The sequence below is a fragment of the Musca autumnalis genome, unplaced genomic scaffold (genome assembly GCF_047663935.1).
Source record: "Musca autumnalis isolate F117 unplaced genomic scaffold, ASM4766393v1 scaffold_2, whole genome shotgun sequence".
Classification (NCBI taxonomy): domain Eukaryota; kingdom Metazoa; phylum Arthropoda; class Insecta; order Diptera; family Muscidae; genus Musca; species Musca autumnalis.
This window is the reverse complement of record NW_027411755.1, coordinates 174464056-174478439: the sequence shown is the minus strand read 5'-3', so window position 1 is coordinate 174478439 and position 14384 is coordinate 174464056. Positions and strand designations below refer to the sequence as shown.

Genomic DNA, 14384 nt, shown 5'->3' with positions numbered 1-14384 from the left:
ACCTCTCATGGTCTCCTATAGATAACAGAAGAACTGTTAGGTCTCTTATACATAACATAAGGCCTCTTGAGGTCTCTTATGGATAACATAGGTCTCTTATAGATAACAGAAGGCCTCTGGTGGTCTCCCTTAGATAATAAAAGACATGTTGAGGTCTCCCATAGACAACAGAAGACCTCTCATTGTCTCCTTTAGATAACAGAAGCACTGTTAGTTCTCCTATACATAACATAAGGCCTCCTGAGGTCTGTTATGGATAACAGAGGTCTCTTATAGATAACAGATGTCCTCTGGTGGTCTCCCTTAGATAATAAAAGACATATTGAGGTCTCCCATAGACAGCAGAAGACATCTCATTGTCTCCTTTAGATAACAGAAGAAGGGTTATGTCTCCTATAAATAACAGAGAACCCATTGAGGTCTGTCACAGACAAACCAATACGTCTTGAGACCTTCTTTAGACAACAGAAGATCTTTTAGGTCTCCTATACACAACAGAAGGCCTCCTTAGATCTCTTATAGATAATAGAAGGCCTCCATTAGATCATAGCAAACATCTTAAGGTCTCCCTTAGGCAACATAAGACTTCTTTTCGACAACAGAAGAACTTTTAGATCTCCTATAGACAATAGAAGACCTCTTGAGATCATTTATAGATAAGACCCCTTGAGGCTTCTTTTAGGTAATAGTAGACCGTTTAAGGCCTACAAGAAGTTCCTCCTGGCTTGGTTTGGCGGAATTGGTGGCTTGGGAAATTTGAATTTTTCCCATTTCACTTTTGTTTCTCAAGTGAAATGTCCCACATAAAATTTTGTTTATCATTTTAATACACTCGCACATTCATACAAATACACGGTGTGCCTTAACCAAATTTAAATGGAAGGTGCTTACACCTGGGAAGTTTTAGCAGATTCTGAAACTACAAAGCTCGTAGATGAGAAATATCAAGAAACAAAAAAAAAAAAAAAAAATCGCCGGAGGGATTTTCAAATAAATCGCGATTTAAGTTCACATTTTTAGGGGTTCTTTAGGTTTTCACGATTGTGCTTGGAAACCGCGGGCCCTATGTAAATGGCCCTAAAGAAAATGTTGTAGCAGTGAAAATTCTCCACAAGATTGACCTTCTGATATTTTCGTAGGTTTCACCGTTTTTGAGATATAGAAGTTCAAATTGAGACAATGCACTGACTGTATCGCCTCCTTATAAAACAATATCATGCTCAGTGCGCCTTAACTAACTTTTTATGAAAACCGCTTACAAATGGAAAGATTTCGCGGATTCTGAAACAGCAATGTTCATAGATAAGAAAAATTAAAAAACCAGAAAAAATCGCCGGAGGGATTTTTAAATAAATCGCGATCAAAATTCACAATTTGAGGTTTTTTTAGGTTTTCACGATTTTGCTTGGAAATCGCAAGTCGTATCGAAATGAGTCTAAAGAAAATGTTGTAGTTGTGAAAATTCTCTACAAGACTGGCTTTTAGGTTTTTTCGTAGGTTTTACCATTTTTGAGATATAGAGGTTCAGTTCAAATTTTTAGGTTTTTATCTTAAGTCTTCAAGATTTTGCTTGGAAACCGCAAGTAATATCAAAATGGGACTAAAAAAAATGCTAAAGCTGTGAAAATTCTTTAAAAAAATGGATTATTTATTTTTTCCTAGGTTGTACCATTTTCAAGATATATAAGTTTAATTTGGGAAATTTCAGTAATGGCATTGTTTTATAAGGAGGCGATACAGTCAGTGCATTGTCTCAGTTTGAACTTCTATATCTCAAAAACGGTAAAACCTACGAAAATATCGTAAAGTTCAATCTTGTGGAGAATTTTCACAGCTACAACATTTTCTATAGGCACGTTTACAAAATATAATATAAGGTCTCAAATAGACAACGGTTTCCAAGCAAAATCGTGAAAACCTAAAGAACCCTTAAAAATGTGAACTAAAATCGCGATTTATTTGAAAATCCCTCCGCCGATTTTTTTGTTTCTTGATATTTCTCATCTATGAGCAATGTAGTTTCAGAATCTGCAAAAACTTCCCAGGTGTAAGCACCTTCCATTTAAATTTGGTTAAGGCACACCGTGAATACATACATCCAAAATTATACACCCAAACATACAGACATACATGCAAATGCCTATCATCCATCCTCTACCACAATTGTTATTTCTGTTCAGCTGTACTCCCTTCGTACTTACCCTTTTCCAATCAATTGATGGATGATTACTGCCATCTCGATCGATGGCCTGACATGTCATGTGTACCGATTCGCCTAATTTTTGTATGTAAATTGCTTTTGGTGTTATTGTGAATATTGGTGGTCGCAAAACAATTACATTAATGACAGGAGATGGTCCATCCGTGCCCAGATCATTGTATGGTGTGCACGTATAACTGCCAGCATGAGACTCATCTACTTTGGAAAAGAACAAACTGCCATTCATTTTATAGAAGACTCCCTGAAAGCAAACAAGAACGAGAACAACAAAAAGCAACAACAATGACATCAATAATATCCACAACAAAACATTAAAACCATGGCCCATAGCTGTACAATCATCAGCATCACAACATGCTCTCATCATCAGCTCTAGCAGCAACATCAGCACCAGAAACATAACCTCAAATGTGTATGGACTAAATGGAAAAAGAAATAACAGCAACAACAACAAATGAAACGCAAAAAAGGAAATGACATCCTTCATACGTCCACAAAGGAGTCATAATTGTCCAACATTGAGGTGTATGTATGCCATCAGAGCTACCGAGAGTTGCCTACGCATGCTGATGAACAACAAATGTTCCATGGTAATGCTGCTTACAGGCACATTATATGAATCGAAGAGAAGGCCATCTTTTTCCCATCTTAGATTCTTCAGCGGTGGATTAGCGCGAAAATGACAATCAAGTACAGCCGGTTGACCATACGGCAAATAAACCTCAGGTGGTGCATAAATCACTTTAGCCTTATCTGAAAAAAAAAAAAACAACAAACAATAAAATAGAACACAGATGAAACTCTCATCACACACGACGACGGTGATGGATAGCTGTGTGGCAGGAACATTCATTTGCAAATGAGCTCCGGACAAGGTGAGGGTGGATTCGCTTGTGAGGCAAACAAAATTTGAATTGAGCGGGTAATGATACAGCTGAATCAAAGTGAGTTTACTTAGTTCTCTGTTCACAAAATTTACTTGTTCCCAATATTTCCTTTAGATCGCTGACTAAGTCAGTTTTGTAAAGTTCAACTTGCTCGCAATAAATACTTCATTGTGGTTAACTAATTCTCTAGTTTTCGGCTTAAAGGCCTAGTTCTTCTTCACTCAGTTGACTATAATCCACTGAACTCATAACAGTTCATTGAGTACACAGTAGATCTTTGAGTTCATTATAGTTCCCTATAATTCACTAACTTCACTATAGTTCTGAAGGTTCGTTGTAGTTCAAATTAGGTATTAAAAGCTCACTAAGTCTCCATACATTAACTTTAGTTTTCTAAAGTTTACTCAAATTTTCTTTAGACTTCTATAGTTCACTATAACTCACAATTAATTTACTATAGTTCAATTTAGTTCTTAATAATTTCCTATAATTCCATTAGTTCTTTAGTAAGGCCTTCTGAGTATTGAAAATTCATTAGACAAAATATCATCAGGAAATTAAAGATTTAAGCTTTAAAATCTTCTTATAGAAAGGTCTCATATAAAAAAGGTCTCTTATAGAAAACAGAAAACCCTTCGAAGTCTGATTAAGATAATAGAAGATAATATAAGGTTTCACATAGATAACAGAAAGCCTATTGATATATCTATAAAGAATATAAGACCTCTGGAGTTTTTCCCACAGATAACATAAGACTTAAACAGCTCTTCTGCACACAACAGAAGACCTCCTTAGGCTCCTATAGATAACAGAAGACCTATGGAAGTCCCGACCTCTTGAGTAATTTTTTAGATAATTGAAGAACTTTAAGGTCTCCTATAGACAACCTCTTCAGGTCTCCTTTCGATAATAGAAGTCATCTTGAAGTAACCTATAGACAACAGAAGGCCTATTGAGGTCTCCTATAGACAAAACAATATAAAACCCCTTGAGATCTCCTTTAGATAATAGAAGACCTCTTGAGGTCATCGTTAGATAACAGACGAACTTTTAGGTCTCCTACGAACAAAATAATACTTATTGAGGTCTATTAAAGACTACAGAAGACCCTTTAGGTTTCCTATAGAAAAGAGAAAACATTTTTGGTTTGCTATAGACAAAAAATACTTCCAGACAATAGAAGACTTCTTACGATTTCTTATAGACAAAAGAACGTCTCCTATAAAATAACACCTCTGGGAGTTTCCTTTAGATAACATTAAACTTTTTCACATCTTCTATAGACAACAAAAGGCCTCTTGAGGACTCCTATAGATAATACTAGCTGACCCGGTCCGCGTTGCTGGCCCGTTGTTTGGGTTCTCCGAGTAAACTTTAGTTATCTATCCAGTATTGATACACCCATAATTAGGCATCCCTGTAGAAACTTCATAATATAAATCAATGTTTTGACATAAATTCCATATAATGGTATCTCCCAAATTTATGATATAAAATCTCTTTTATTATACCCTTCACCATAAATCGACAGTTTAAAGCACTTTGTGACCCACATATAATGGTCGGTGCACGTCAATTAACATTGCTATATATTGGATTGTTGGTCTCGGTTGAGGTCGTAATTATTACTGCAGAGAATTGTCAGTATAGGTCCACGTTTTGATATAGCTCCCATAGAACGGTACTGGCTGATTTTCGCTATTTTTGAGGATTTAACATCATTATCACACCGAAATGGCTGAAATCTGGTTTTAATATATTTTAAAGAGGAGAGCATAAATATTCGTATCGACCGAAAGATACGTCTTTTTATTTGCGCTCGGTATGTAACAGTAATAGGTTCACGTTTTGATATAGCTCCCATAAAACAGTACCTCCCGATTTTCGATAGTTCAGAGATATAGCCACTGTTCAGTATATGTCCTCGTTTTGATATAGCTCCCATAGAACGGTGGCGCCTGATTTTCGCTATTATTGGTGGATTTAACCTCATTCAGGCCGATCGAACGTAATGCTTTTTTTTCTTCGCGCTCTATATGCAATAGTGGTAAAATACCCCTCAGCGAAATGTATGTTCCTTCGGGATATGTATGGCAACATTTATATAATTCATAAAAAAATTACTTCTATAAATTGTAGTTGTTATTATCGAGATTTTGCTGTATTTAAAAAATGTATCTTTACCTAGCTATTCCAAGGACTGAAATTAATGCTCATGAAGTTTCACTTCCCACATTTTGAGATTTTATCCGTAATTATAATATTTTCAAAAATCGAACACGATCGCGGTATTCTGATTCCAATGATGATATTGTATTGTATATCAATAACTTTGTCTGATTTCCAATGGATCTTTCTGGAATTTCGATCTCAAGTTATCCGGATTTTACTGTATTCCAAAATGTGGAGTTGATCGCGCTGTCCCACTTACTGTTTAGTGTTCAGCGTTTATAGCGTTTTTTAGGCATGCTTACAAAATTATGTATATTATCTGAAATAATAAATGTTTGCAAATTTTGTGATGACCGCGATATTTCACTTTTCGCGATATTTCACTTCCGCGAAGACCATTCAGGGTCAAGACAGTAATTACAGTAGTATTGCAAACAATCTGTAAACAATACGTTTAAAAATATCATGGACTTCAGATCTAAAAAAAAAAATTGAAAGAGAACCTCCGGTCACTACTCTTAGCCGTATTAAAATAGCTCACGACCGCGCTATATTACTTGTTCAAGCTAGTGTTTATATAATTTTTGTGTCACGCTTACTAAAATTATGTATATTAATTGAAATAATACATTTTTGAAAACGTTGTGATGACCGCGATCATTCAGGGAAAACAATCTGTAAACAATACGTTCAAAAATATCAAAGATTTCAGATTTTCTTAAAAACATTGTGGGTGAAGACCACCGGTCACTATAAAAACAGCTTACGACGGTTCTAATTAATTGAAATAATACATTTTTGAAAATTTTGGGATGACCGCGATTTTCACTTCCGCGACGAATGGTCGTCAAGACTGTAATTACCATAGCATTGCAAACAATTTGTAAACAATATATTAAAAAGTATCTTGAATTTCGCGGTTTTCTTAAAAAAAATGTGGGGAGGACCACCGGTCACTACACTTAGCGGGATAAAAAAATATATTACGACCTATTCTCAGACCTAAAAACTCCACATACAAAATTTCATAAGATTTTCCAATCGAGTTTTCGGAATTTCTATATAGTGACATCTCATGTTATCGGGATTTTACTGTATTCCAAAATATGGCGTTGACCGCGTTATCCCACATATTGAAGCCAGTGTTTTAGCGGTTTTGTAGTCACGCTTACTAAAATTAGTTATATTATCTGAAATAATACATTTTTGAATAATTTGGGATGACCGCGATATTTCACTTCCGCGACGACCATTCAAAAAAAATATATAGCCTATTTTCACCACCGGTGTTCCCAGTACATTATCTGAAATTTTCAAGAAAATCTATTCAGCCGTTTTTGAGTCTATTCGGAACATACAAACATACAAACATACAAACAAACAAACATACTAACATACACACATTGCCTTTTATATATTAGATAATACCTATTGAAGTCTCTTACAAACAATAGAAATCCTCTTGAGATAACAGAATACACCTTTAGACAACAAAATATTTTTTATGTCTCCTATAGACAACAGACGACCACTTCAGGTTTCTTCTTATAATAGAAGACCTCTTGAGTTTTTTTCTATATAACAGAAGACCTTTTGAAGTCTTCTTTAGATATTAAAAAACCTCTTTAGGTCTGGTATAGACAGGAGAGCTATAAGGTCTCCTTAATATAATGGAAGACCTCTTAAGGTCTTCGTTAGATAACGGACGAACTTTTAGGTCTCCTATAGATAAAATAATACTTATTGAGGTCTCATAAAAACTACAGAAGACCCTTTAGGTCCTCTTTAGAAAAGAGAAAACATCTTTGGTCTGCTATCTCTTGAAGTTTTTTCTATATAACAGAAGACCTCTTGAGGTCTTGTTCAGATATTAAAAGGCCTCTTGAGGTCTCCTATAGACAACAGATGACCAATTGAGGTCTCCTATAAACAACAGAATTCCTCTTGAGGTCTGCTATAGACAAAAGGATACGTCTTTAGGTGTTCTTTAGGCAACAGATGAACTGTTAAGTCTCCTTAAGATAATAGAAGACTTCATGAGGTCTCCTAAAAAGAACAGAATAAATCTTATGTAATCCTTTAGATAACAGAAGAACTGTTATGTCTCCTACATATAGCAGAAGGCCTCCTTTTTATAATAGAAGACTTCTTGAGGTTTCTAATATATAACATAAGACCACTTATGGACTCATCAAGTTATATATAACAGAAGACCTCTTCAGCTTCTGTTGACAAAAATAAACTTCTTGGGGTATTCTTTAAAAAACAAAAGAGCAGTTAGGTCTCCTTAATATAATAGAAGGTCTCTTGAGGTTTTCGTCAGATAAAAGACGAACTTTACTTATTGAGGTATCTTAAAGTCTATAGAAGATCCTTTAGTTCTCCTATAGAAAAGAGAACAGATTTTTGGTCTGCTATAGACGCAACATATTTCTTGAGTTTTTCTTTAGACAATAGAAAACTTCTATAAAATAAAATAGGACCTCAAGAGGCCTCCTATAGACAACAGAATGCCTATTGAAGTCTCCTATAAAGAACAGAATTCCTCTTGAGGTCTGCTATAGACAAAAGAATACTTCTTTAGGTGTTCTTTAGACAACATATGAACTGTTAAGTCTCCTTTAGATAATAGAAGATCTCTTGAGGTATCCTAAAGACAACAGTATAAATCTTATGGAATCCTATAGATAACAGCAGAACGGTTATGTCTTCTACAGATAACAGAGGGCTTCTTGAGGCTTCCTTTTTGTAATAGAAGACTTCTTGAGGTCTCCTATATATAACATAATACCTCTTATGGACTCCTCTCGATAACAGAAGACCTCTTGAGGTCTGCTATTGACAAAATAATATTTCTTGGGGTTTTCTTTAGAAAACAGAAGAGCTGTTAGGTCTCCTTCTTCAGGTTTTCCTTAGACAACATAAGACTTCTTCAGGTTTCCCTTAGACAACATAAGACTTCTTCAGCTCTTCTCTAGCTAACAGGATACCTCCTTAGGTCTCCTGTACACTACAGAAGACCTCTTTAGGTCTCCTATAGACAAAACTGACCTATTAATGTCTTCTTTAGACTTGTAGGTCTCCTGTATACGGTAGTAGACCTCGTAAAGTCTCTAGAGGTCTGCTATAGATAAAAGAAGCACTCTTGAGGTCTGCTTTATACTTAAAATACTTCTTGAGAAGTACTTTAGACAATAGTAGTCCACTTGAAGTATTATATAGATAACAGAAAACTTCTTGAAGACCTCCTGAGGACTCTTATAGACAAGATAACGTCTATTGATGTATCCTATATGCAACAAAAGACTTTTTCAAGTTTCGCTTAGACAACATAAGACTTTTTTAGCTCTTCAGCAGATAACTGGAGGCCTCCTTAGGTCTCCTATAGATAACAGATAACCCCTTTAGATCTCCTAATGACAACAAAGGACTCTTGAGTTCAGTTATAGATAACAGAAAAACTGTTATGTCTCCTATAGATAACCGAAGCTCTTCTGTTGACAACAGAAGACCTCCATAGGCCTCCAATAGATAAAAATGACCTTTAAGGTCTTCTTTAGACAACAGAATAACTTGTAGGTCTCTTGTGCCTCTTGTATATGATAGAAAACCTCTTAGATAAAACAAGACTTCTTGAGGTCTGCTATATACAAAAAGTATTTCTTGAGGACTTCTTCAGACAACAGAGACCGCTTGCAGTATCATATAGATAACAAAAAACCTCTTAGGGTCCCTTTCAGGTAATAGAAGACCTCCTGAGGACTCCTATAGACAACAGAAGATCTATTGTGGACTGTGTAAACAACAATAGACTTCTTCGAGTCAACATAAGACTTTTTCAGCTATTCTGTAGACAACAGGAGACTTCCTTAGGTCTCCTATAGATATCTAAAGACCTCTTTAGATCTCCTATAGACAACAAAGACCTCTAGAACACTCTTATATGTAGGTAGCAGAAGACCTGTTAGGTCTCCTATAGATAACAGAAGACCTCTTGAGGTCCCTTATAGATATCTAAAGGCCTCTTGAGACCTCCTTTAGATATGAGAAGACCTCTTGAGGCCTCTTTTGGACAAGAGAAGACATCTTAAGTTCTATAGATAACAGAAGACATTTAGAGCTCTACAATAGACAAAGAGATTTTTCTTGAGGTGTTCTTGAGACAACAGAAGAACTGTTAGGACGCCTTCAGATAATAGAATACCTATTAAGGTCTCCTATAGAAAACAGAATAGACCTTCTGAGGACTCCTATAAACAACATAAGACCTTTGGAGGTTTTCCTTTGACATCATAATACTTCTTCAGATCTTCTGTAGACAACAAAAGACTTCCTTATAGATAACATAGAACCTCTTGAAATCTCCTATAAACAAAAATGGCTTTTTGATGTCTTCTTTAGATAACAGAATAACTTTTACGTCTCCAATATACTAAAAAGAGCTTCTTGAGGTCTCCTATAGACAACAAAAGGCCTATTGAGGTATCCCATAAACAACAATAGACCTCTGCAGGATTCCCTTAGACAACATAAGACTTCTTCAGCCTCTTCTGTTGACAACAGGGCAGCTTTTGAATTCTTCATTATACAACAGTAGATCTTTTGTGGTATTTAATAGAAAACAGAATATCTCTTAATGTTTACTACGGTTCATCTGTATCACGATAGTTAGCTTTGTTCTCTATAGGTCACTCCGTGACAACAATTCACTATATATCTGTAGCTCACAAAAGTTCAGGTGACTAACAATAGTTCCCGCATGTCGTTATAGTTTCACCGGCGAAACACGCATGTCACATAGTGGTGGTTGTGTTGGTTCGAATCTTCAGCTTTCCTTTCTCACTTGCAAAAATAAACGGTCATTAATCATAAAAATTAATTAAAAATAAAATAAAACGGCTCACATTGATTCACTTGTCTCATTAATGTCTATCAGCTTCACAACAGTTCAGCAGCTTCGCTACAGTTGTGGGGCTTTCATTATAGTTCATCATAGTTCACTAGGTAGTTGCACAGGCTCACTATATTTATTCTCGCTCACTATTGTTCACCTGGTCCAACCAGCAAACTACAGGGCTCGCTGTAGTTCACTTGGTTTAATATAATTCACCTGAGTGTCTATAGTTCTCCTGGTTCAATATAAATAGTTTATCAGGCTCTCTACACTTGGTTCAATATAGTTGACCTAGTTCAATAAATTTCAACAAGCTTAATATTGTTTACCTGTCACATTATAGTTCACCTAATTTAATATAGTTCTCTGTTCTGACTTTCTACAGTTCACTTAGTTGATTGACTCAATATATTTAACCTTTTTCATTACATGTTACCATGTCCCTTCTCCCGCCTGGGACGTTTGTGGAACAATTATTATTATATATACATTACATGTTACCAGGCTCACTATAGTTACCTATAGTTCACCTGGCTCACTATAGTGTTCACCTGGATCACTGTAGTTCACCAGGCTCACTATAGTTCACCTGGCTCACTAGAGTTCACCAGATTCAATATAGTTCACCTGGCTCACTGTAGTTCACCTGGTTCACTGTAGTTCACCTGCCTTACTGTAGTTCACCTGGCTCACTATAGTTCACCAGATTCAATACAGTTCACCTGGCTCACTAGAGTTCACCAGATTCAATATAGTTCACCTGGCTCACTGTAGTTCACCTGGTTCACTGTAGTTCACCTGCCTTACTGTAGTTCACCTGGCTCACTATAGTTCACCAGATTCAATACAGTTCACCTGGCTCACTATAGGTCAGTTGCCTCAATATAGTTCACATGGCTCATTATACTTCACGTGGCTCACTATATTTCACTTGGCTCACTATAGTTCACTTGATTCACTATAGTTCACTTGGCTCACTATAGTTCACTGATACATTGTCATTTACGCAGCTCACCATAGTTCACTTTGAAACGTTTCCACCACAACAGCTCTGATGACCCCTGCCACACAAATACACCCTCAACCAAATACTTACATTGTATGTTAAGATAGGCCTTCGCTGTTTGTATTTCATCCTCACTGCTGCGCACCGAACATTCATATTCACCATTATCACTCATCATTGTTGGATCAATGCTCAAACTGCCCTGTGGACTTAGACGGGAACGACGCATAAGGTCAGGTATCTCTTGCAAGATAACGCCATCTTTATACCATGAAGTCTCCGATGAATTGGGATATTTCATGACACAATGAAAGAACGCTGTTTGTCCTTCCATAATTGTTTGATTCACTGGGGGTATTTTTATTAGGGAACCACCTGGTGGATAGATATAGGTTGCAGTAAGAGGCAGCAAAATAAGCGCCATTCATTGGTCATTGGACATTGCAAACATAAATGGGGGGGAGAAAACAAAGTTCATTAGTACACTTATTGTTGAAAGGGTTCTGTGCACACATGCATGCATCGACAATTTTATACACTCGTAAACGCACACACACACTCGCTCATTGTTATGGGAATATAAGAAGTGGCATAATACTCGTACAGCTTCTATTGATTGTCATGTCGTCATAGAAGTGTTGAGAATCATAGCTTTGGTAATTATTAGAAAGTTGGAGGAGATGGAAGGGAGCAAGGAAGGAAAGCAACGGAGGGATAGATACAAATAGTTTTTGTTACAACCTTTTCTGTTTACTTTCTCTCCGCTTTTCTTTACTCTATTTTATTTTTTGTCGATACATTTATTGAGTTTAATATTTACATTTTCCATACCTTGCACTATAAGATTATACCAGGTTCCATTGTTGCGTATACTCGGTGTACGATTGGGAAAAACAATTTGGCAGTGATACCAACCCTGATCCGATTCACGTATGGATGTTAAGTTTGCACTTGCTTTGCCATATTCCTCATTATTGGTGATTAGATGTAATCGTCCGCTATAGAGGTCATTTGATGATGTTTCACCTTCAAACCATGTAAAGATCCGTTTATCCTGAAATCAAATATACAACAAAACATAGGTTGGTTAATATTTTTGATTAACTGTTTATGCTTAAAGAATAATGCTGGTTTTCACATTTTATTGGGGATGATAAATATACACTAAGGAACAGTTCTTTCACCTGGATAACTATAGTTCAATTGGCTCAGTATAGTTCACCTGGCCCACTATAGTTCACGTGATTCACTATAGTTTACCTGGCTCACTATAGTTCACCTGGCTCAAACAATTCAGGGCTGCAACAAGTATGGGGGTGAACAGTAATAGATTCAAGATCCATTACCAAAAACTCGATTTATTATGTTCTCAAACACGGAAAACCATTCATCCAGTGGTTTGGACTACCGATCGATCAGAGGATGGATTTATAATAAGATCTTTATTTGCAGTTTTTTAAGGTACGGAAAAAAGAAACTAGATGTCATAGGCCGATGCAGAACATTTGTGCCGTAAGCAGAAAATAAAAAATAGATTCCCAATAAATCTTATTATTTGATTTGTTTTACCATCAAAGACTTGTTCTTCTGATTTGAGAATACCGCCATACCTTCTATACTTCCAATTGAGAGAAAACAATTATTTGTATTGTAGCTATGAAAGGTCTAAATCATATTGAAGAAAAGGCAACCGCCTCTTGGATATCCTAGAAGGGCCAACTGGGATGAATTCAACTCTCTAGCTTCGTATTATGTGAAATTACAGCACTTCACACAGGGAACTTCAAGATCTCACAAGTATTCTTCGGGATTGCTATGAGAAGTCTTGCCCATTAACTTATCAGGTATTAGAATTCAGCCAGTTTGGTAGAATAAAAACCTGGCGAAACTCCGGAAACTTCGAAGAAGGGCATACACCAAGTCTAGTTAATTTTAATTGGGACCTATAGAAGGATAGTTTCAATATGTATGAGATTGAGGTTAGCAAGGCTAAAATAAATTCCTGGATAAACTTCAGTGAGGCAACAATAAAAGGAGTTAATGCAGTCGAAAGATTTCGCAGAGTGATTGCAAAGGATCCCAAACCTATTGGTAGCATCAGACGAAATGATGGCATGTGGACGAACTCTGCTCTAGAAGCTGTAGACCTACTGGCAGAAATCCACTTTTCGGAGTGCAAGGATGTCAATTCTCAACTACCTAGTGTGAATGCTAATAGGACTTAAATAGATTTTTGACTCAGATTAACTGCTATTGAGGGATTAATAAGTAATCCAAGGATCTCATGGACGATCAGTACTTTTCAAGTCTATAAATCTCCTGGACCAGATGGTATCATTCCGGCGATGCTTCAAAATGCACCATCTGTCTTGATTCCCATACTCAAGGAAATGTTTAGGGCTTGCCTGCTACTGACGCACGTACCGGCACTATAGAAAGAGGCTTAAGTGTCATACATCCTCAAGACAGGAAAGCCGGACCGACTAGTCTCTCTGTCAAAACACTAGAAAGGCCTCATAAGCAACTCGCAACATGCGTATGTCAAAGGGAGGCCAGCAGAACGTCGTTACACGAGGTTGTGGGCTATATAGAAAATAATATGGACGTCTCGAATTAAACCTTGGCCGCCTTTCTGGACATAGGAGGAGCGTTCAATAATGTGAAACCATCCATATGACTCTAGAGATACGGAGTGTGCCCTCTCTCCTAACCAATTGGATTGATAGAAAACTAGAAAGCAGACTAGACAATTCTAATATTGGATTGAGCTCCGTAAGGACGTCAGTCACCAGAGGCATCCCACAGGGAGGAGTTTTATTTTTTTTATTATTGCTCCTGGTGACGAATAGTATACTTAAAAAAATTTATATATTTTAAATTTTTATATGCAGATGACGTAGTTAACAAAATCAGTGGAAACGTTTTTCCTATGATTTCTGCATTGCTGCTAGGTGTACTCTCGCTGGCCTCATCATAATGGCCTTGGTTTAAATCCAGCAAAAATAGAAGCAAATAAATATTACTGAGTTTGTGCCGCCAATACTGGGTGGTGTGTAATTAAATCTCTCTGCGGAAGCGAAATACCTGGGAGTGGTCCTTGACCATCGGCTAAGATCGAAGAGGCGCACTGAGGAGTGCACGAAGAGAGCCGTAATTGCACTATATTCCTGTAAGAACTCCATAGTTAAAAAAGCTGGGGTCTCA

General features: G+C 36.6%; 1 protein-coding gene across 1 annotated transcript in view; it reads right to left on the bottom strand.

Annotated features, from left to right (window-relative positions):
- bdl (borderless) overlaps window positions 1–14384 on the bottom strand; it is a 191947-nt gene that overhangs the window by 59343 nt on the left and 118220 nt on the right. The window contains exons 2-5 of the mRNA XM_073969929.1: window positions 12012–12234; window positions 11271–11555; window positions 2826–2974; window positions 2202–2462 (exon numbers count right to left, since the gene is read on the bottom strand). Of these exons, the coding sequence (XP_073826030.1) occupies window positions 2202–2462; window positions 2826–2974; window positions 11271–11555; window positions 12012–12234 (918 nt within the window). The remainder of the gene's footprint in view (window positions 1–2201; window positions 2463–2825; window positions 2975–11270; window positions 11556–12011; window positions 12235–14384) is intronic.